At 40.0% G+C, this 21,387-nt stretch overlaps 1 protein-coding gene across 1 annotated transcript in view; it reads right to left on the bottom strand.

The window, feature by feature from the left end:
- NUDT3 (nudix hydrolase 3) overlaps positions 1–21,387 on the bottom strand; it is a 113,373-nt gene that overhangs the window by 12,322 nt on the left and 79,664 nt on the right. Inside the window, exon 3 of the mRNA XM_040249075.1 lies at positions 1,258–1,302. Within this exon, the coding sequence (XP_040105009.1) occupies positions 1,258–1,302 (45 nt within the window). The remainder of the gene's footprint in view (positions 1–1,257; positions 1,303–21,387) is intronic.

Genomic DNA, 21,387 nt, shown 5'->3' with positions numbered 1-21,387 from the left:
CTTTACCCTGGTTTTTCCTTCTTCTTCCCTAAAAAGCAACTTCTCAAAAATACTGAGAAAAGGATTGGGGACCTCTTGAGAAAAGGTATGAAGCACATTTAACTAGTTATCACAGCAGAAAAATAAGAGACTGTGATGGGTGGAGGGCCCATTCACGCAAGCAAGCTGATTACCTCACACATGGCCCCTCCTCCTATTAGCCCTGCTCATCTTTATCCCCTGATTTCCGACTTTCTCCAAATCCCTACTCCAGTAAGTGCTCGTTAGTCGCTTCTGCTGCAGTTGCTCACCTCCTCTTTCTCCTGTCTCCTCATTTATCTACCCCTTCTCACATCTTGGGAGGAGAGGAAGAGAGGTAGAGATGGGAAAACAATTCTTACAAGTAATTCTAGCTGTACGGAGGAGATTAATGGGATTCTAAGGCACAGTATTCTCTCCTGGTGCTGCACTGCTTTGAAAACTTGGTGAAACAAAGATGGCATCTTTCCCAGATGAAGACTGCAATGGGGACTTCTGTGGTGGTCCAGTGGATAAGACTCTGAACTCCCAGTGCAGGGAGTACAGGCTCGATCCCTGATCAGGGAACTGAGATTCCACATGGCCAAAAGAAAATTAAAAAAAAAAAAAAAAAAGGACAGCAATGGACAGTGTTTATGTCCCTGCTAGAAAGCAAAGCAAAGTTGCTCAGTCGTGTCCGACTCTTTGCAACCCCATGGACTGTAGCCTACCACGCTCCTCCGTCCGTGGAATTTTCCAGGCAAGAGTACTGGAGTGGGTTGCCATTTCCTTCTCCAGGGGATCTTCCCGACCCAGGGGTTGAACCGGGTCTTCCACATTGCAGGCAGATGCTTTACCATCTGAGCCAACCCCGCTAACCCCACCCCAATTTCATGTTGAAATCCTAACCCCCAAGGTAATGGTATCAGGAAGTGGGGACAGTGGGAGGTGACTGGGTTATGACAGATGACCCTCATGAATGCAATTAGTGTTCTTATAAAACAGACCCTAGAGGTGTTTGGTCCCTTCTCTGCTATGTGAGAACACAGAGAAACAGCTGTCTATGAACCAGGAAGGGGGTCCTCACCAGACACTGAATCTGCTCGCACCTTTATTTGGACTTCCTAGGAATCAGTTTCTATTGTTTATAAGCCACCCAATTTCTGGCATCTTTGTTACAGAAGTCTGAATGGTCTATGGTCAAGATATATATGGTTATTAATATAATGCCAATTGCACCAAAGATTTTAACAGATTTACCTCAAAAATTCCAACTAATCTTCCCAATGTCCCTTTTACTCCAGCCTGAAAAAGAAAAAAGAAAAACGTGTGCATTGACATTGCTTGCAGTGCTGGTCTCATTCTGAATCTTCTAGACTAACCTGTAAAACAGAAGTAAATTGTAAAACAGAAGTAAAAAGCAAGAGGACACAGCTCAGGTGGACCCCAGGTCTGAGGGAGCTGTAACAGTGTGTTCTTGGGGTCACAGCCTGGAAAGGGCAGGGTATGCTCTGGGAAGAAAGTCCTCCTCTCCTCTCCAGGTCTCTCACCCTTGCAAACTGGCCAAACAAGCGAGGCCACAGCCATACCAAAGACATGCTGAGGTAGGAGTTACTCCGGTCACTTACCCATTCACTCACCAATGTAAAAGGAACGCCTAATCTGAGCCAGACAGTGGTGCAGATGCCAGAGGCACAGTGATGAATACGCTAGAACTCAAGTTGCATGAGAATAAGACCCTCATCTCACTTGTTCTTGGCTGTCTGTACACTCTAAGTCCAGAACAGAGTTTAGCACCCAGCAGGAGCACAGCAAAGCGGTCAAGTCAACAAAAACACAGTCCGGGTAATTCTGCTAAATCACCAGTTTTATGACAGGAATGCACAGAGCATGTGATAGACAGAGAATGATGGGGAGACGGCAACTTTACACAGAGGTTAGGCTTCTGTAGTAAATACAATGATTATCTCATCAGTCTTTTTTTTTTTTTTTTTAATAAATCTGTGTCTTTCTGATGCATTATATGTGAACTTTTCTGTATATTCCAATTTACTAATTTACTTTTCAACCATATCCTGGATAAAGCTATTCATTTCTAGTCCCTTTTTTATTTCATATTTTTCATATCTATGTATATCTACTTGTTTCCATTATGGATACCTTTGTTTCCATGATTTTGTTGTTGTTGTTGTTCTTTTAAAATAGAAGTTATTCCTTTATTTTTTTGAGCATCCTGAACATATTTACGTTCTTTATCAGGTCATGCTATAATATTCATTCCATCTGAAGCTGATAAATAATTCACGTTCCAGCTGGTGAAGGGCTTATTTGTGGTGCTGCTGTCAGGGGCTCTCCAGGGTGGCGCTTTAGGGCGCCTGCTCCGAGGGGACCCAGGGAGCCCTGCAGAGCCGCCGCACCCTGCATGGCGCGCTGTGCTGTGCCCTCTCCCTTCCCGGGCCCACACCTTGCCAGGTCTCAGCTCCTGGTGTCCTTTCCATCAGGCCCCTGACCTCCCCCTCACTCCAAGGGCTTCAACCACCACCAACCAAGGCCACGCAGGCTGTGACTTTCCTCTGCAGTTCTGCTCTGTTTCTGATCTATGGAGGCATCCACTTTGCTTTTGGATCAGGCTATGTCTTTTTAGCTTTTCGGAAATGCATGCAGTAATTTGTTTTTTACTACAACTGCCATATTATTTTGTACAATACATTAAAAGAAATAGGCAAATATACTTTCTAAACACAACAGGTGCTCAGCATGTTTGTACAGAATGAACAAAAATTTTAAATAAGTTCTCCAAAAGTTCTTTAGAGATATTTAATAATAGAAACAATAGAAGCCAATTCAAAGGCATAGATCCCTGGGTGAGCTATATTTTGAAATTAATTTTTGCTAATTATCTGTCAATGAATTATTTTCCTTTCTCTTGCCAACATGCTTGTTTCTCCATTCTTTTCCCCATGTGGCTTTTGGTCTACTTGAATGCAAATGTGTACCTTTTCTCATTTAAACTGCTTTTCTACATTTTCAGAAATAATTGCACTCCACAGCCAGCTAAGACTAGCTAGGTAGGACTGCATGAATTAACCAATGAAGCTGCCTGGACAAGTGGGACGAGCTGACAGGCTATGCTCATCTGGAAAGCCAGCGCTGGTCTCTGGTCCGAGGCCACCCAAACGCGCTCAGATCGCGCAGATCAGCTTCTGAGAGGAGTCACCTGTCACTTGCCACAGGCCGCCTCTGACAGGGCCCAGGAGCAGAGCTGCCAGGCTGCAGGGGGGGCAGGCCCGAGGCAGGCTGGGAGAGGGGGCAGCACAAGGACGACTGCTAGAGGCTCACAGAACATCATTCACATTTCTCTTCTGCAAAGTGGAAAAGAGGTCTCTTCAGCAGTCACTGTTCAATTTTTATTCTTCTTAATGAAAACAAAGTACAGAAAAGGAAATACTCTCCAAATTTTAAGGGCATAAATCATCTTAATATTATGACAATACATATAATTTATTTAAAACTTTTAATTAATTATAGTAATTTCTGCATTCAACACCAATATGTTTCTATGATTTACTCTGTGTTAGAGGCAGTTAGGAAACATATAAAAGCATTTTTTTCTTAATGAAATAGATGCATTTTTATAGTCTAATGTAAATCAAATAATGCTGTCATCTGTACACTGAAATTCAGTGGCATATATTTTCACTTCTAATTAGTCTAATTAATTACTTCAAATCAACAATAGTTTTATTTGTTCCTTAAATGTTTCTTTCAAGTTTTATTCTAACACTCAGGAGATCTACTTGGGGGAATTCTATCTAAGGTGATTCTACCTTATCTACAGTATTATCTACATTAAAAGCAAAGAAATGTTCCTTTATCAGTTTTTAAAATTTGGCTTTAGCAGTTTTCTCAAGAGGAGGCTCTTCTTTTCTAAGAATAGGATTTTGGTTCTTTAAAACCACAGTGCTAGTAAGAGGATGATTCCTCAGAGGCAAAGGTTCTTCGAGACAGTGTTTACTGTAACCAATTTACTTTTTCACAACCTTCCACAGTCCCACTTTCATATCCTAGCTCTCTCTCTAATGCTGCCACAAGCAACTGGACAGAGATATTTTTATCTCTCACATGATTCTTGCACGCAGGTCAGGATAGGTGTCAGGATCACATTTGACAGATACTTGGCTCAGTATCATTTGGGGCTAAGACTTGATTCAGAGTATATGTAAGCTTGGTCCAGTCACAGTGCTGGTATAGCCTGTTTTTCTCATAATCATATGAAAGCAGTTACAATTTCAATCGGTACTGTCAAAAGCCCCCAATCCAGAGAAGTTTTTATTTAAAAATTTCAAATAAAGTAGCCGCTGTCTTTTGTTATTCAACCACATGCAGGCGAGTAGTCTCTCGAACTTCAAAGTTTACAATATCAATTCTAACACTTTTGAGGTCTAGTATAACATAAATTAATTGAGCAACTGTCTACGTTTTAAAAAGGAAAAAAATGCAAATGTCTTTTTTCCTTGGCAGTGTTTTACTGGGATTGGAAGTACTTACTGGAAAGGGCTGGAATGACAAGGGATACCCCAGTGTCTCGTCCTCCCCTCAGTCTCCAGGGGGTGTCCCTGAGGTCCAGGCAGAGGAACTGATGTGTCAGGCCTCTGAAGCGTACATTCTGCATGTGCACACTCAGTCGTGACCGACTCTGTGACCCCCTGGACTGCAGCCCTCCAAGCTTCTCTGTTCATGGGACGCTCCAGGCAAGAACACTGGAGTGGGTTGCCACTTCCTCCTCCAGGGGATTTTCCCGACCCAGAGATGGAACTGGCCTCTCCTGTGTCTCCTGTGTGGCAGGTGGATTCTTTGCCACGGAGCCACTGGGAAGCTCCCCTTGATGGGCCTTTGAACCTCCCCTAAAATAGTGGCCCACCACAAAGATCCCTGGCTTTGTGCTTAGTTTGGATGGGCATAAAGTGTACCACCACCTCCTGAAACCAATTTTTCACACTCAGGTGGACACTGCGGCAGACAGATGGCTATCTAGCCCACAAGCATTCTCCCTTCCTCCCTGCTACCAGTAAGCCCGATTCTGTTCAGGTGAGAACTTTGGCACACCTGAACCACTAAGGGAGGTCTGCTGCCCTCTGCAGTGACAGGTTTAGGGGTACTGTGTGTGACGCAATTCTGGGTCAATGGTTCCTGAGAGGAATGTTTCTCAGAGGCTTCTGGGAAAGATTTCCCATCATGATAAAAAGAGCTGTACAAAAAGAAACCCTATACCTCCCTGCTTCTCAGGTGGGGATTTGAAACTTGGAGCTGCAAGCGTCATCTTGTCATTGTAAGGGAAAGGCCTAGAAAATCAATGAGAAGTGAACCAAAGTCCTGACCCCTGAGCCGCTGGAGCAACAGGGTAATGGCCGACCCCTAGACCTCTTACGTCAGGAAAATAACTGCTGCTGTTAAAGCCACTTTTAGTCAGGTATGCTGGAACCTGTATCTGAAAGCTTTCTGCTACTCTCCTTGATTTCAAAGGCAGCTCTCTCAGGAAAACTCCATATTCCCAAAGAAAAATTCTGAACTCTCAAGGAGCTGTAGTATAAAATCTTCCTCTATCAAAAGCAATAAGCCCAGGCCTAAAAGGAGTTCAGGGCAACAACTCTAATGCAAATGTCTGCATGAGGAAACCTATGGTTTTTCATAATTAATGATCAGACCATCTGCAAATAATGGTAATTTGCTTCTTCCTTTTGACTCTTTATTTTTGTCTTAACTGAAGTGGCTAGGACCACAGATCAATAATAAATGGCAGCATGATAGCAATCATAACTGTCTTATTCCTATCTGCCATGGGGGATGCTTTGAAATTTTCAAAAATATGATGTTTGCTGGAGGTTTTATTAGATACTCTATCAAGTTAAGGAAATTCCTTTTATGTTTGCTTACAGCTTTTAAGATGAAAGGGTACTGAATTTTAATAAACAATTTTTCTTCATTGACTGGTATGGTGATTTTATCTATTTTAATCTCAGTAAAATAAATTACATAAACATATTTCCCAAGAGTGAACTATCCTTGTACTCTTGGGATAACCGAGTTGTGTGATACTTTGACAAAGCATAAGATTCTATCTGCAGTTATTTCACTTAGGATTTTCACATCCATGTTCATAGGTGAGAACTGACTCTTATTTCTAAGTATCAAGATCAGGAGTCCAGTTCCAGTTGTCGCTCAGTCGTGCCCTACTCTTTGCGACCCCGTGAACCGCAGCATGCCAGGCCTCCCTGTCCATTGCCAACTGCCGGAGTCTACCCAAACCCACGTCCATCGAGTCAGTGATGCCATCCAACCGTCTCATCCTCTGTCATCCCCTTCTCCTACTGCCTTCACTCTTTCCCACCAGCATCAGAGTCTTTTCAAATGAGTCAGCTCTCTGCATCAGATGGCCAAAGTATTGGAGTTTCAGCTTCAACATCAGTCCTTCCAATGAACACCCAGGACCAATCGCCTTTAGGATGAACTGGTTGGATCTCCTTGCAGTCCAAAGGACTTTCAAGAGTCTTCTCCAACACCACAGTTCAAAAGCATCGATTCTTCAGCACTCAGCTTTCTTATAGTCCAACTCTCACATCCATACATGACTACTGGAAAAACCATAGCCTTGACTAGACGGACCTTTGTTGACAAAGTAATGTCTCTGCTTTTTAATATGCTGTCTAAGTTGGTCATAACTTTCCTCAGTCCATAGCAAACTATGGCCCACAGTCCAAATCTGTTCTACCACTGGTTTCTGTAAATTAAGTTTCACTGGAACATAGCCATGGCTAATTCATTTAAGTACTGCCTATGAGAGCATTCACATTATAACGACAGAGCCATATTTGTGAGAGAGCCCATATGGCTTCTATATCTGGAGTAGTTATTATCTGGCCCTTATAGAAAAAGTGTGTTGTTTGCTGAAATAAGACTATACTGACCTTACAAGAAGTGTGTAGTTATCCTTTCTCTAAAACAGTTCAAGATAAGAATATATATTTTTGGAAATTTCGGTAAAATCCATCTAGTCTAATCTTGGGATCTTTCTGTTGGAGAGAGGGGGTGATTACTGCTTAATTTCTGTAAGCATTAATGATCTACATATAGGCTTTCTAATTTTTCTTAAGTAAATTTGAGCTGTTTTCCCTAGAAAATTTTTATTAAGGTTTTCAAATTTTTTTGTTTGCAGCTTTTCATGGCATTCTCTTAATTTAAAAGTCTCTGTTATATCTGTGGTTATTTTCTTTTTTATTCCTTATATATTTGTTGCCTTCTCTCTTGTATCCTTTATGGGTTCAGTGAGAGGTTTGTCTATTTTATTAGATAAATAAAAATGACCCACTTTTGGTTCGGTTGATCATTTTTTTTCCCCTACTAATTTCTGCCCTTTTCCTTGTTATTTTCATCCTTTTACTTTGAGAGCACCCTGTTGTTTTTCTGCTAGTTTCTTGAACTGACTGCTTAGCTTATTTAGTGTCTATTTTGTTTTCTAATAAAATCGTCTAGGGCTCAAAGTGAATGAGCTGCACCCTGTAAGTAATGATAGAAAGCACTTTCATAACTGACTAGCTCTATTTGCTTACTAGTTTTGAACTATGATTTGTGCTTTAACTCAAGGATTATTTAGGACACTTTTTTTTTCCTGTTTCCAAATGTTTCTTAAGCTGGCTCTGTTGTTGATTTCTAATTTTATTGCACTGTATCACAGCATATACAGTCTGTATTATTGATGTTGTGGGATTTTCAACACTTTTTTTAATGGCTTAACATAAGGGTTTTTTAAATAATTCTTTCACATTTGCTTAAAAACTTACATACTCCTTGTCGGATACAAGGTTATTCCTCAATATATGGCATTTGATCAACCTTGTTAACTGTGTTACTCAATCCTTTTTTGGTTGCTTTTTCTATCAGTTTCTAAAGGAGATGTTTTAAAGTCTTTAATATGGCTATAGACTTGTCAGCTTTTCCTTATAACTCTGTCAATTCTGCTTTATGCAGATGAAGAGTCTGCCAGGTGCACACAAGTTCATGATCCCTATCTTGTCTTGATAAACTGTTCCTTTTATTATTAAAGGTTCTTCTTGTCCCTTTAATGTTTTTCACCTCAATTCTATTTTGTCTGATATTACAATTACTATCCCAGTTTTCTTTTGGTTAGTATTTGCCTAATATACCTTTTTCCAGCCCTTCATTCTTAGTCATTCAGTATCACTATGTTTGAAAACAACATATGGCAAGTGTTATTTTCTTTTTAACTGAAGTACGTGTCTATGAATGTGTCTATTAAGTTACATTTATTGTGATTTATGGAGAAGGAAATGGCAACCCACTCCAGTACTCTTGCCTGGAAAGTCCCATGGACGGAGGAGCCTGGTGGGCTACAATGCAGGGGCTCGTGAAGAGTCAGGCACGACTGAGTGACTTCACTTTCACTTTTCACTTTCATACATTGGAAAAGGAAATGGCAACCCATTCCAGTGTTCTTGCCTGGAGAATCCCAGGGACAGGGGAGCCTGGTGGGCTGCTGTCTATGGGGTTGCACAGGGTTGGACACGACTGAAGAGACTTAGCAGCAGTAGCATTGTGATTTAACCTGGAAATTTAGCTTTAATACTGAGCCACATGGGGTCTCTTGGAGATGAGTTAGAATCTTTAAATTTACCTCCTATGTAGTAATGTAGAATCTTTAAATTTACTTCCTCTGCATTAGGCAGTTTGCATTTGTTCAGTTCACTGAATTAAGAGGAAGCTGTTAAGTGGCAATTTAGTCAGATAAGTCAGACCTGTCCAGGTCTGGTGGCTGTTCATAGTTTAAAGACTGCTGAGTCTCTAGAGGCAAGGACTGCGTTTAGTATTTGCTGAAGCCGCTGTGAATTGTATTGGAGTCAATGGTACATACTTCCTAATGACTAAAAATCCTTTCCTGGAATGTGGAGCTGGATGGGAAAGCAAATACAACTGTTTTGGAAGAGTCATCTGGAATTAATTCACTTAGCAGAAGGGAACTGGCTCCTATCCCAGTAATTCAGTCTCCACTGAGGTTCCAACACAGACCTGCTCAAATACAGCGCTATGTTCTCTAACTTGGCAGATTCTAATCTCTACATCAAACCACTGAATTAACTATTCATCAATGAGTAGCATTCAATTATGTGTGACAATGTAGATAGATAAATTGAGTAAAAAGATATATATTTTTTAACTCCAATTTTTAAAAACAATGGTTGAAGGATAATTTAGGAGTAGTTATTAGCAGTAAGAGAGCTAACCTTTACATCAGGCTCTCCTAGTAAGCCTAAAAAAATAAATAATAAATAAAATGTCAATTCCTTGATTGAAAAGTGATTCTGTAAAAAAGCTGCAGTGTTTAATATAAATTATAAATAAAGCCACTTCTTACCAAAAGGGTTCACCAAATAGGAGATATTTCTGAGTTCCAACAGTAAGGAGCAAAGTTTTCAAGTGTTTACATGGGAGGAATATTTTTGTGATACTGGGCTGCCGTCTATGGGGTCGCACAGAGTCGGACACGACTGAAGCAATTTAGCAGCAGCAGCAGCAGCAGCAGGCCTTTCCTCTGTAATACCCAACACCTAAGTCGAGAGTCTTGAGGAAAAGGATTATTCAAAGAGTCTAATAACTTCTTAACCATTCATGTGTGAAGAAAAAAATTTTTTTCAAACATGTAATCACTTTTGTACTTTTCTTATAAATAATTACCCATTGGTTGCCTACAGTCTTCATTATAACTCACCACGAAAGGTAAAAGACTGAACTGAAACATTTGGTAGGTGTTATAGAAACAAATGATACTTTCATTTTTTGAAAGTTCAAATTTGCTCTCTTGGTCTTTGCAAGGGCAACGTCAGACAAGAAACCAGGTCTCAAAGCATGCTCTGGAGCATTGTCACTGGCCAATAAGTAATCAGTCAACCAATAACACATGAGAAAAAAAGACACAAGAAAGAATACATTCATGGTGGGGTGGGGAGAGAAAGGGAAAATATTGCTGTGATTAATGAAAGCAATAAAAATTACTGGTCTTAAATGTAAATATTGTTGATATAATGAAAGTTAGTCACACAGTTGTGACGGACTCTGCGATCCCATGGACTATAGCCACCAGGCTCCTCCGTCCATGGAATTCTCCAGGCAAGAGTACTGGAGTGGGTTGCCATTTCCTTCTCCAGGGGACCTTTCCAACCCAGGGATCAAACCCGGGTCTCTTGCATTGCAGGCAGATTCTTTACCATCTGAGCTACTAGGGAAGCCCCTAACAAATGATAACTTTTTGTATTTTCAAGAACAATATCAATAATGATAATCTATACATAAAGTTACAAACTGAAACAAATGAGAATTGGGCAGTAAGAGGATATACATTTTAGATTGGGGTATGTGTGTGTTGAGCAGACTGTTTTGTTTGGTTGGAAAAATAAGTATCTGTTCTAATGTGTTATTTAAAAGTAAAGGAGACTTCTAGTTTCTGGTTCAGCATATATAAGGAGCCTAGAAGGTCCCATGCTGTCAATAACAGCAAATAAAAAGCTGAACAAACGCTTCTTAGGTTTATCAGAAAAGTGAAGCCACAGGGCCAGTCACTGCCCGCAAATCAGAGAGACAGACAGATCAGAGAATCTCAACTTACCAGAGCAGAAATCACCAAGGGAAGGGAGTGAGGGTAGAGTGGAAGAAACCTGGACGGTAACTGATGAACCAATGAAGGTTCAAGGACAAGCCTAAAATCTTCTGGCTGGTGGTGGGTGGGGGTGGGGGTGCGGGGAGAAGGAGGTGGGGGGCGACCACGCATTTGTGGTTTTAACTCCAGGAGCTCTACCCAGTTTTCACAGTGAACACTGGAAAAAAATTCCCTCCTGCTTCTGGAGAGAAGAAAAATAGCCAATTTTAAATTGTAACATTCTGTTCTTCTTAACAAAGACTACCTTCCCAAAGAAACTATTTTATGTAATATACTGGGGTTTCATCAGAGTCTATCCAACCTGGGAGAAGTGAAATACTCAATTCCAGTTCCTTCATCCATCATGTCTCATTTTAAGAGGGGGTGGGGGGCAAGGAGCTGGAACTACTGAGAAGCACTTGCGAAGTTCATAGCCCGGGCACACAGGCTCACTGCAAGACTGAGGCCTAATCATAGGACTGTAGAATGCACATCTCACATCTACAGTTCCTAGTATCCAGTCATCATGCTCAGCTTTCAACAAAAAATTAATCTTACTAAAAGGAAAAAACATTTTGAAAACACATAAAAGCATTAGAAGCAGACTTAGATATGGCAGGGATGCTAAAATTATCAGACCATGAAGAAACAACCATGATTAATAGGCCAAAGACTCTAATGGAAAAAGTAAGAAACAATGGGTAACACAAGCAGAGAGGCAGAAATTCTAAGAATGAATAAAAAAGTAATGTTCTAGATCAAACACACTGTCAATAGAAAGGACGAATATCACTGATGGGCTCATCAGCAGACTAGACATGGCTGAGAAAAGAAACCTTGAACTTGAGGATATGTCAATAGAAACTTTCAAAACTGAAATGCAAAGAGAAAAAATACTGGGGAAGAAAGCATACAGAACAGAGAGAATATCCAAGAACTGTGGGACATCTATAAAGCATGTAACACTTATAATGGGAATACCAGAAGAAGAAAGATAAAGGAACAAAAGTAATATTTGAAGCAATAAGGACTGAGAATTTCCTGAAATTAATGTCAGACACAAAACCAGAGAACTAGAAAACAAGTATACAAAAAGCTATACCTAGGTGGACATATTATATATACAAAGGAGAAAAAGTCTCAAAAGAAGCCAAAGGAGAATGGGAAACAGCTTACCTATAGAGGAACAAAATTAATAATTATTTCAACTTCTCAGAAACCACACAAACGATGAAAGAGGAGTGAAATATTTAACACGTTGAAAGGGAAAAATACCATCAACCTAGGTATGGTAGACTTTAAAGTGAAGGCGAAATAAAGGGTTTCCCAAACAAACCAAAGTTGAATTTGTTGCCAACGGGCATGCCTTGAAAGAAATGTTAAAAGGAGTTCTTTGGCAAGAAGGAAAATGACAGAGATCAGAAACTCTAATCAACATAAAGAAAGGAAGAATATTAGAGACAGAATAAGCAAAATGAAATCTTTATTCTTCGAACTCAACTGAGCTAACATTGTTAAAAACAGTAACAGCAACACTGTACTCAACATGTATGCACATGCAAAAGGGCAAGGGAGACGGGGGCAGCGATGACAGGACGGGGAAGCAGGCCTCTTACACGGCACTTGCACAACATCAACGGTGCTACAGTGCTATTTGAAGGTGGCCGTGGGGGACTTCCCCAGTGGTCCAGTAAAATACGCCTTCCAATGCAGGGGACACGGGTTTGATCCCTGGTCAGGGAACTAAGATTCCACATGCTGCAGAGTAGCTAGGCCCATGCGCCACCTCTAGAGAGCCCGGTGCTGCAACTCCCGAGCCCACGGGCTCTAGAGGCCATGGCCTGCCACAAGAGAAAGGTACCACAACAAAGACCCAGTGAGCCAAACCAAAAAAGAAGAAAGACAAGAAAGTGGACCTGGATTCGTGGTATATTGCAAGCTCTAGGGCAATCCACTAAAAACAAGCATAACTGTTATGTTAGGAAAGAAGAGAAAATGGACTAATTTATTATTAAGTGCTCAACTGGAACCAGAAAAGGCAGAAAAAGAGTGGACAACAAAGATATAAACAAAGAGAATAAGGGCAACAAATAGAAAACAGTATCAAACATAGCAGCTGTTAATTCAAGTATATCAATAATCACTTTAAACATCAATGCCGTAAATATATCAATTAAAGTACAGGCTATCAGGGCAGACCAAAAAACAGTATGCTGTCTCCAAGAAACCCACTTTAAATATAAACACACATACAGATTAAAAGTAAACAGATGAAGAAAGACCATATACTGTGCTAACACAAATCAAAAGAAAATATAAGTAGCTATCCTAATTTCAGAGACAGCAAACTTCAGAGCAAGGAAAATTATTTACGTAATGATAAAGGAGTCAATTCTTCAAGAATAGGGCAGAGCGATCCTTAAAGTACATGAATGTAACAATAACGCATCAAAACATGCAAGGCAGAAACTAACAGTACTGCAAGAAGCAGATGAATCCATTATTACTGTTGGGAGGCTTCAATACTCCTCTTCCAGAAACAGACAGATCAGCAGGCAAAGGGGCAACCAGATATAATTGATACTTACAGACCACTTAATCCAATAATTGCAGAACACATTCTTCTAAATTTAACACAGTACATTACCAAGACAGACAACATTATGGGCCATAATTGACATCTTAACAAATTAAAAAGTATGTAAATTATACAACGTATGCTTTCAGATCACAATAGGATTGTATGAGAAATCAGTAACAGGAAAGACAGTCAGAAAATCCAAAATGCTTGGAGATTAAACAATACAACTCTAAGTAACACACAGGTCAAAGAAGAAATCACAAGGAAATTTTTAAAAACTCTGAATTAAATGAACATACACACACAACTTATAAAAATCTGTGGGATGCAACAACAGTAGTACATAAAGGGTACTTTATAGCACTGTGTGCATTAGATCTAAAACCAATAGTCTAAGCTTTCACTTTAGGAACTAGAAAGTGAAGTTGCTCAGTCGTGTCCGACTCTTTGCCACCCCATGGACTATAGCCTACCAGGCTCCTCCATCCATGGGACTCTCCAGGCAAGAATACCGGAGTGGGCTGCCATTTCCTTCTCCTGGGGACCCTCCCGACCCAGGGATGGAACCCGGGTCTCTTGCATTGTGGGCAGAGGCTTTACCGTCTGAGCCACCAGGGAAGCTTTCACTTTAGGAACTAGAAAATGAAGAGCAAATAAAATCCAAAGAAAGCAAAAGAAAATAAGCAACAAAATTAGAGCAGAATTTTAAAACAGAAGATTTTGAAACACTTAAAATCAATGAATTTTAAAACAGAAGATCAATGGAGAAAAAAACAACAAAACTAAACGCTCAATCTTTGGAAAGATCAATACAAACAACAAGTTTCTAAAAAGGGTAACCAAGGAAAAAGAAGACAAATAACTAATATCAAAAATTAAATTGAGGACACCACTACAAATCCCATGAACATCAAAAGGATAATAAAGGAATAAATCAAGAAATACTATATCCACAATTCAATAACCTAGATGAAATAGACCAATTCCTTGAAAGACACAATCTGCCAAAACTCACACAACAGACGACCTACCTAGGCCTATAAGAGAAACTGAATAATCAATAAACTTTCAACACAGAAAGCATCAGGCCCAGATGGATACACTGAAGAATTCTACCAAACATTTAAGGAGGAAATCATTATCAATTCTCTTCTAGAAGACAGAAGCAGAGAAAATACTTCCAAACTCATTCTATGAAGCCATCACTACCCTAATAACAAAACCAAAGACATTACAAGAAAAGAATATAGGCAATAGGCAATATCTCTCATAAAAACAGGTGTAATAAAAACCCTCTAAATATCAGAAACTGATATCTAACAATATATTTTTTAAAAAAGTACATACCACAAGCAAGTGGGATTTACCCTATGTATGCAGGGCTTGTTCCATATAAAAATCAATTAATGTAATCCACCACATCAACATGCTAAAGGAAGAAAAATCACATCATCTTATCGACAGGTGCAGAAAAAACACATGGAAAAGTTCACCTATTTATGATTTAAAAATCTCTCAGTAAATGAACGTGACAAAACTTGATAAAGAACATCTAAAAAAAATCTACACTTAATATCAAAATGAATGAGAAACTGAAAGTCTTCCAACTAAGATCAGCAACAAGGCAAGGATGCTCCCTCCCACCATCCCTCTTCAACATTTTATTGGAAGTACTGGAATAAAGTCCAGAATAATGAAAAATTAGAATCAAACTAAATGCTCACATGTATTATATATCGTCTTTCAGTAATTATTCACATGTATATCTATTACCACAAAAAATGTCCACAATATAATGAGCTAATGAAATGGGTAAATTCCAATACTATTTTTAAAAAGATAAACACATATTTATAGATGTGTAAGCATGTACAAAAATTATTAAGACGTTAACAAAGGCTATCTTTAGGTGATGGAAATATAAATGACTTTTTGTTGTTTTGTACTGGTTATTTGTTAAGGTTTCAATAACAGAAAAAAGTTATGTGACAAAGCCAGTACGGTGCTACTGGTCAGCCAGTCGGTCAGTTCAGTCGCTCCGTCATGCCCAACTCTTGGCGACTCCATGGGCTGCAGCACACCAGGCCTCCCTGCCCATCAGCAACTCTGGAAGCCCACTCAAACTCATTCCGTTGGTGATGCCATCCAACCATCTCATCCTCCGTCGTACCCTTCTCTTCCTCCGTCGTACCCTTCTCTTCCCGCCTTCAGTCTTTCCCAGCATCAGGCTCTTTTCCAATGAGCTGGTTCTTCGCATCAGGTGGCCAAAGTACTGGAGTTTCAGCTTCAACATCAGTCCTTCCAACGAATATTCAGGACTGATTTCCTTTAGGATTGACTGGCTGAATCTCCGCGCAGCCCAAGGGACTCAAGAGTCTTCTCCAACACCACAGTTCAAAACCATCAATTAATTCTTCAGCGCTCAGTTTTCTTTATGTTCCAACTCTCACATCCATACATGACTACTGGAAAAACCATAGCCTAGACTGTGGTTTTTGTTGCCACTTTGTTTAAAGTAACGTCTCTGCTTTTTAATATGCTGTCTAGGTTTGTCATAGATTTTCTTCCAAGGAGCAAGCGTCTTTTAATTTCATGGCTGCAGTCACCATCTGCAGTGATTCTGGAGCCCCAAAAAATAAAGTCTGTCACTGTTTCCCCATCTATTTGCCATGAAGTGATGGGACTGGATGCCATGATCTTCATTTTCTGAAGGTTGAGTTTTAAGCCAACTTTTTCACTCTCCTCTTTCACTTTCATCAAGAGGCTTTTTAGTTCCTCTTCACTTTCTGCCATAAGGGTGGTGTCATCTGCATATCTGAGGTTATTGATATTTCTCTTGGCAATCTTGATTCCAGCTTATGCTTCATACAGCCCGACATTTCTCATGATATACTCTGCATATAAGTTAAATAAGCAGGGTGACAATATACAGCCTTGATGTACTCCTTTCCTGATTTAGAATCAGTCTGTTGTTGCATGTCCGGTTCTAACTGTTGCTTCTTGACCTGCATACAGATTTCTCAAGAGACAGGTCAGGTGGTCTGGTATTTCCATCTTTAAGAATTTTCTAGAGTTTGTTGTGATCCACACAGTCAAAGGCTTTAGCTTAGTCAATAAAGCAAAAGTAGATGTTTTTCTGAAACTCTCTTGCTTTTTCAATGATCCACCAGATGTTGGCAGTTTGATCTCTGGTTTCTCTGCCTTTTGAAAATCCAGCTTGAACATCTGAAAGTTCATGGTTCATGTACTGTTGAAGTCTGGCTTGGAGAATTTTGAGCATTACTTTACTAGCGTGTGAGATGAGTGCAACTGTGCAATAGTCTGAGCATTCTTCAGCATTGCCCTTCTTTGGGATTAGAATGAAAACTGACCTTTTCCAGTCCTGTGGCCACTGCTGAGTTTTCCAAATTTGCTGCCATATTGAGTGCAGCACTTTCATAGCATCATCTTTCAGGATTTGAAATAGCTCCACTGGAATTCCATCACCTCCACTAGCTTTGTTCTCAGTGATGCTTCCTAAGGCCCATTTGACTTCACATTCCAGGATGTCTGGCTCTAGGTGAGTAACCACACCATTGTGGCTATCTGGGTCATGAAGATCTTTTTTGTACAGTTCTTCTGTGTATTTCTGCCACCTCTTCTTAATATCTTCTGCTTCTGTTAGGTCCATACCATTTCTGTCCTTTATTGTGCTCATCTTTGCATGAAATGTTCCCTTGGTATCTCTAATTTTCTTGAAGAGATCTCTAGTCTTTCCCATTCTATTGTTTTCCTCTATTTCTCTGCATTGATCACTGAGGAAGGCTTTCTTATCTCTCCTTGCTATTCTTGGAACTCTGCATTCAAATGGGTATATCTTTCCTTTTCTCCTTTGCCTTTCACTTCTCTTCTTTTCTCAGCTATTTGTAAGGACTCCTCAGACAGCCATTTTGCCTTTCTGCATTTCTTTTCCTTGAGGATGGTCTTGATCCCTGTCTCCTGTACAACGTCACAAACTCTGTCCATAGTTCTTCAGGCACTGTGTCTATCAGATCTAACCCCTTGAATCTACTTGTCACATCCACTGTATAATCATAGGGATTTGATTAGGTCATACCCGAATGGTCCAGTGGTTTTCCCTACTTTCTTCAATTTAAGTCTGAATTTGGCAATAAGGAGTTCATGATCTGAGCCACAGTCAGCTCCCGGTCTTGTTTTTGCTAACTGTATAGAGCTTCTCTATATTTGGCTGCAAATAATATAATCAATCTGATTTCAGTATTGACCATCTGGTGATGTCCACGTGTAGAGTCTCCTCTTGTTCTGTTGAAGAGGGAGCTTGCTATGACCAGTGCATTCTCTTAGCGAAATCCGTTAGCCTTTGACCTGCTTCGTTTTGTACACCAAGGCCAAATTTGCCTGTTACTCCAGGTGTTTCTTGACTTCCTACTTTTGCATTCCAGTCCCCTATAATCTTTTTTGGGTGTTAGTTCTAGAAGTTCTTGTAGGTCTTCATAGAACCATTCAGCTTCCTCAGCATTACTGGTCAGGGCATAGACTTGGATTACTGTGAGACTGAATGATTTGCCTTGGAAACAAACAGAGATCATTCTGTCATTTTTGAGATTGCATCCAAGTAGCATCTTGTAGTGAGTATATCAGTTCAGTTCAGTCGCTCAGTTGTGTCCGACTCTTTGCGACCCCATGGACCGCAGCACGCCAGGCCTCCCTGTCCATCACCAAGTCCAGAGTTTACGCAAACTCATGTTCATTGAGTCGGTGATGCCATCCAACTATCTCATACTCTGTTGTCCCCCTTTCCTCCCACCTTCAATCTTTCTCAGCATCAGGGTCTTTTCAAGTGAGTCAGTTCTTTGCATCAGGTGGCCAAAGTATTGGAGTTTCAGCTTCAACATCAGTCCTTCCAATGAACACTCAGAACTGATTTCCTTTAGGATGGACTGGTTGGATCTCCATGCAGTCCAGGGACTCTCAAGAATCTTCTCCAACACCACAGTTCAAAAGCATCAATTCTTCCGTGCTCAGCTTTCTTTATAGTCCAACTCTCACATCTATACATGACTACTGGAAAAATCATAGCCTTGATTAGATAGATCTTCGGCATAGTCAATAAAGCAGAAATAGATGTTTTTCTGGAACTCTCTTGCTTTTTTGATGATCCAGCGGATGTTGGCAATTTGATCTCTGGTTCCTTTGCCTTTTCTAAAATCAGCTTGAACATCTGGAAGTTCAGAGCATTACTTTATTAGCATGTGAGATGAGTGCAATTATGCGATAGTTAGAGCATTCTTTAGCAATGCCTTTCTTTGGGATTGGAATATGGATGCTTACAATAAAATTCTTTCTGTGGCAATACGTTATAATAAAATAGTGGAAGGACTTCCCTGGTGGTCCAGAGGATAAGAATCTGCCTAATGCAGGCGACACACGTTTGATCCCTAGTCTGGGAAGATTTTGTATGCCTTGGGGCCACTAAGCCCATAAACCACAACCTCCGAGCCCAAGCTCCACAAGGAGAACCCCATAATAAGAAGCCGGGGCACCTCAATGAAAGTTCACATGCAGCAATGAATACCCAGCATAGCCATAAATAAATAGATAAAATTTAAAAGTAATAAATAAAATTGAAAAATAAAACATCCCCCTTTCTGCTTTGATCTGACACCTCAAAAAACATAGAAAACTCCATATTTTCAATCAGGTGAGCATTTTTAAAAAAGCAGCAACAAACCCAATGCCAAAAATAAAAATCAAGTTTCTTTCCTAAATATATATTTAAAGCAATCTAAAATGCTCATACAGTTCAATTACTTCACTAGCATCCTCCCAGTGAGAGCAACAGGAGAGGGAGGGGAAGAGATGAGGGCTTTAATATGTTGGCACGTGCACCGGCTTTGCAATCCAACACTTCTGAGTGGTCAGGTTATGCTTGTGTGTGTGTGTGTATGCGTGTGCATGTGCGTGTGTGTGTGTGTGTTAGTTGCTTAGTCATATCTGACTCTTTGCAACCCCATGGACTGTAGCCTACCAGGCTCCTCCATCCATGTAATTTTCCAGGCAAGAGTACTGGAGTGGGTTTCCATTTCCTTCTCCAGGTCTTTTGTGTGATTCAGGTCAAATCACTCATCTTTTCCAGTAATAATAATAAGACCTAGTATTTGAGTTCTTACTTAAATGTCTACCTATGAAGCAGGTATTATCATGCTTCCTATGTTCCAGAAAAGAAATCTGATGATTAGAGATGATAAATAATTTGCCAATGCCATGCAGTTAAGCAGCAGCACCAGGATTTGGACGTAAATGTCTTTGACTCCACAGTCCATACACCCACCATACTAATGCCCTCCTCATCTCTGCCGCTGAGAGAATAAATTAGGACACCTTTTGGAGGGCAGGCAAGATAAATGGGATCTTGAATTACTTTTTGTTTTGCAATAGCTGAGGTGTTTTACATAAATCTGCCCTCTAAACTACCTGAGTATCTTGGGGGTAAAAAAAAAACAGTGTAAGGACTGGCTTTAAAAAGGAGAGGGTTAAGAAAAGCTGGTCTAGCAATTTTAAGTGATCCTTTGCCTGACATCTCAATTTTCTTAACAGTAATCTAGGTTTTAAAGGTAGAAGTGGCAATTTCAGTTTGAAATGACAAAAAAAAACTTCATGTTTCCAAGTATCACTATAAAAGGGATCTTGCTCTTCCTGAAACATTTAAAACTACATATATTTAATTGACTCAACAGAGATGAACAGTTTATTTGAAAGCAGCAAGAAACCACAACTGCATTTCTTACTCTCAATCTACTGTTGAAATGGCATACATTTAAAAATTTTAGCCATTCTAATAGGTGTATAGTAGTTAATTCATTGTTGGATGGCATTAAAGGTAAATTTAGATAAAGTACAAGACTCAGTATCTTTTAGATAAAGTTAAAAGAGTTAGTATCTTTCAAAAACACATTAAAAAAAAATGAAGGCGTGAAAGGTGTAAAGGCTTAGTTCTGTTTCACCAAAAGTGTGTATTTAAAACAGATAACCTCTTGATGTTCTTTTCAACAATGTGATTCTATAATCCTATAAAAATAAACTCCACTTAACATCATAGTCCCTACATAGACAGGCCCATTTGCAACCTAAAGACCTTCTCAGGTCCTCGTTCAGTCTCACACCCAGAACTTTGCTGGTCATACAGCCATAAATAGTTGATCATCTTTCTTTCAGCTCTCATAAATCTCAGTGAAAGTATGTCATGGAGGAACTCTTGGTTGAAAATAATACTCTTCCCTTCTTTAACTGCCTTACTCTCCATTCTGAAAAACCACTTCAAAAGTTCAGCCCTTTTCACTGATTTTATTATGACTTTGAAACCAAAACCATATCTGTTCTGGGGCCTGCCACAGAGCCCTTTAGCTCTTGAGTGATAAAAGAGGCTGTTCAGATGGCATCCCAGTCTGCCCACTTATGTCCTCAAGTCACTCCTCAACCCTGAAACAGAGTAAAGAGAAAGGAAAATCAAGCCAAATGAAATGAATAACTGCCACTTCATCTAAAGGACAGGACTGTTTAGTATGGAAGAGCTCTAAATGAGCATTATGGCAGGTAGACTGATGGGAAAAATGTTTCATTTGGCACAGATATAAATGTATAGACCTGCTGGTTAAGTACAAACACATTATAGCTGATTTTGAAACTGCTACTCTCCCATCTTCAATACTATGGCATTTCTTCACCAATAAAAGGCCATTATTATATAAACCATTGGGAAGGAAAAAACCAGGAGGATGGATCTCTCTCCTCTCGATTCACTGTCTAAGACTGTGCATGTGTGTATGCTGATAAGGCAGAGGGAACAGCAAGTCTGCTGCTAGAGGAGCAGCGAGGGCGCTGTGGCGAGGGATGAAGCAAGTAGGCAAGAGACAGGAGTGGAGGTGAAGTGCCAGAGGAGCCAGGCCACAGGCCACTCTAAGCTTCAGCTTAAAAGGCCTTCAAGTGACATCATCTGACCAGGTTTTTAAAACAGAATCATTTTGTATGCTGTACTGAAAATAAACTTACAAGGGTTAGAGTACAAGGGGAAGAAGAGGAACTGAGGTGAGAGGTGATGGTGGCT

The sequence above is a fragment of the Oryx dammah genome, unplaced genomic scaffold (genome assembly GCF_014754425.2).
Source record: "Oryx dammah isolate SB20612 unplaced genomic scaffold, SCBI_Odam_1.1 HiC_scaffold_11, whole genome shotgun sequence".
NCBI classification, from domain to species: domain Eukaryota; kingdom Metazoa; phylum Chordata; class Mammalia; order Artiodactyla; family Bovidae; genus Oryx; species Oryx dammah.
This window is presented reverse-complemented; position numbering and strand designations above follow the sequence as displayed.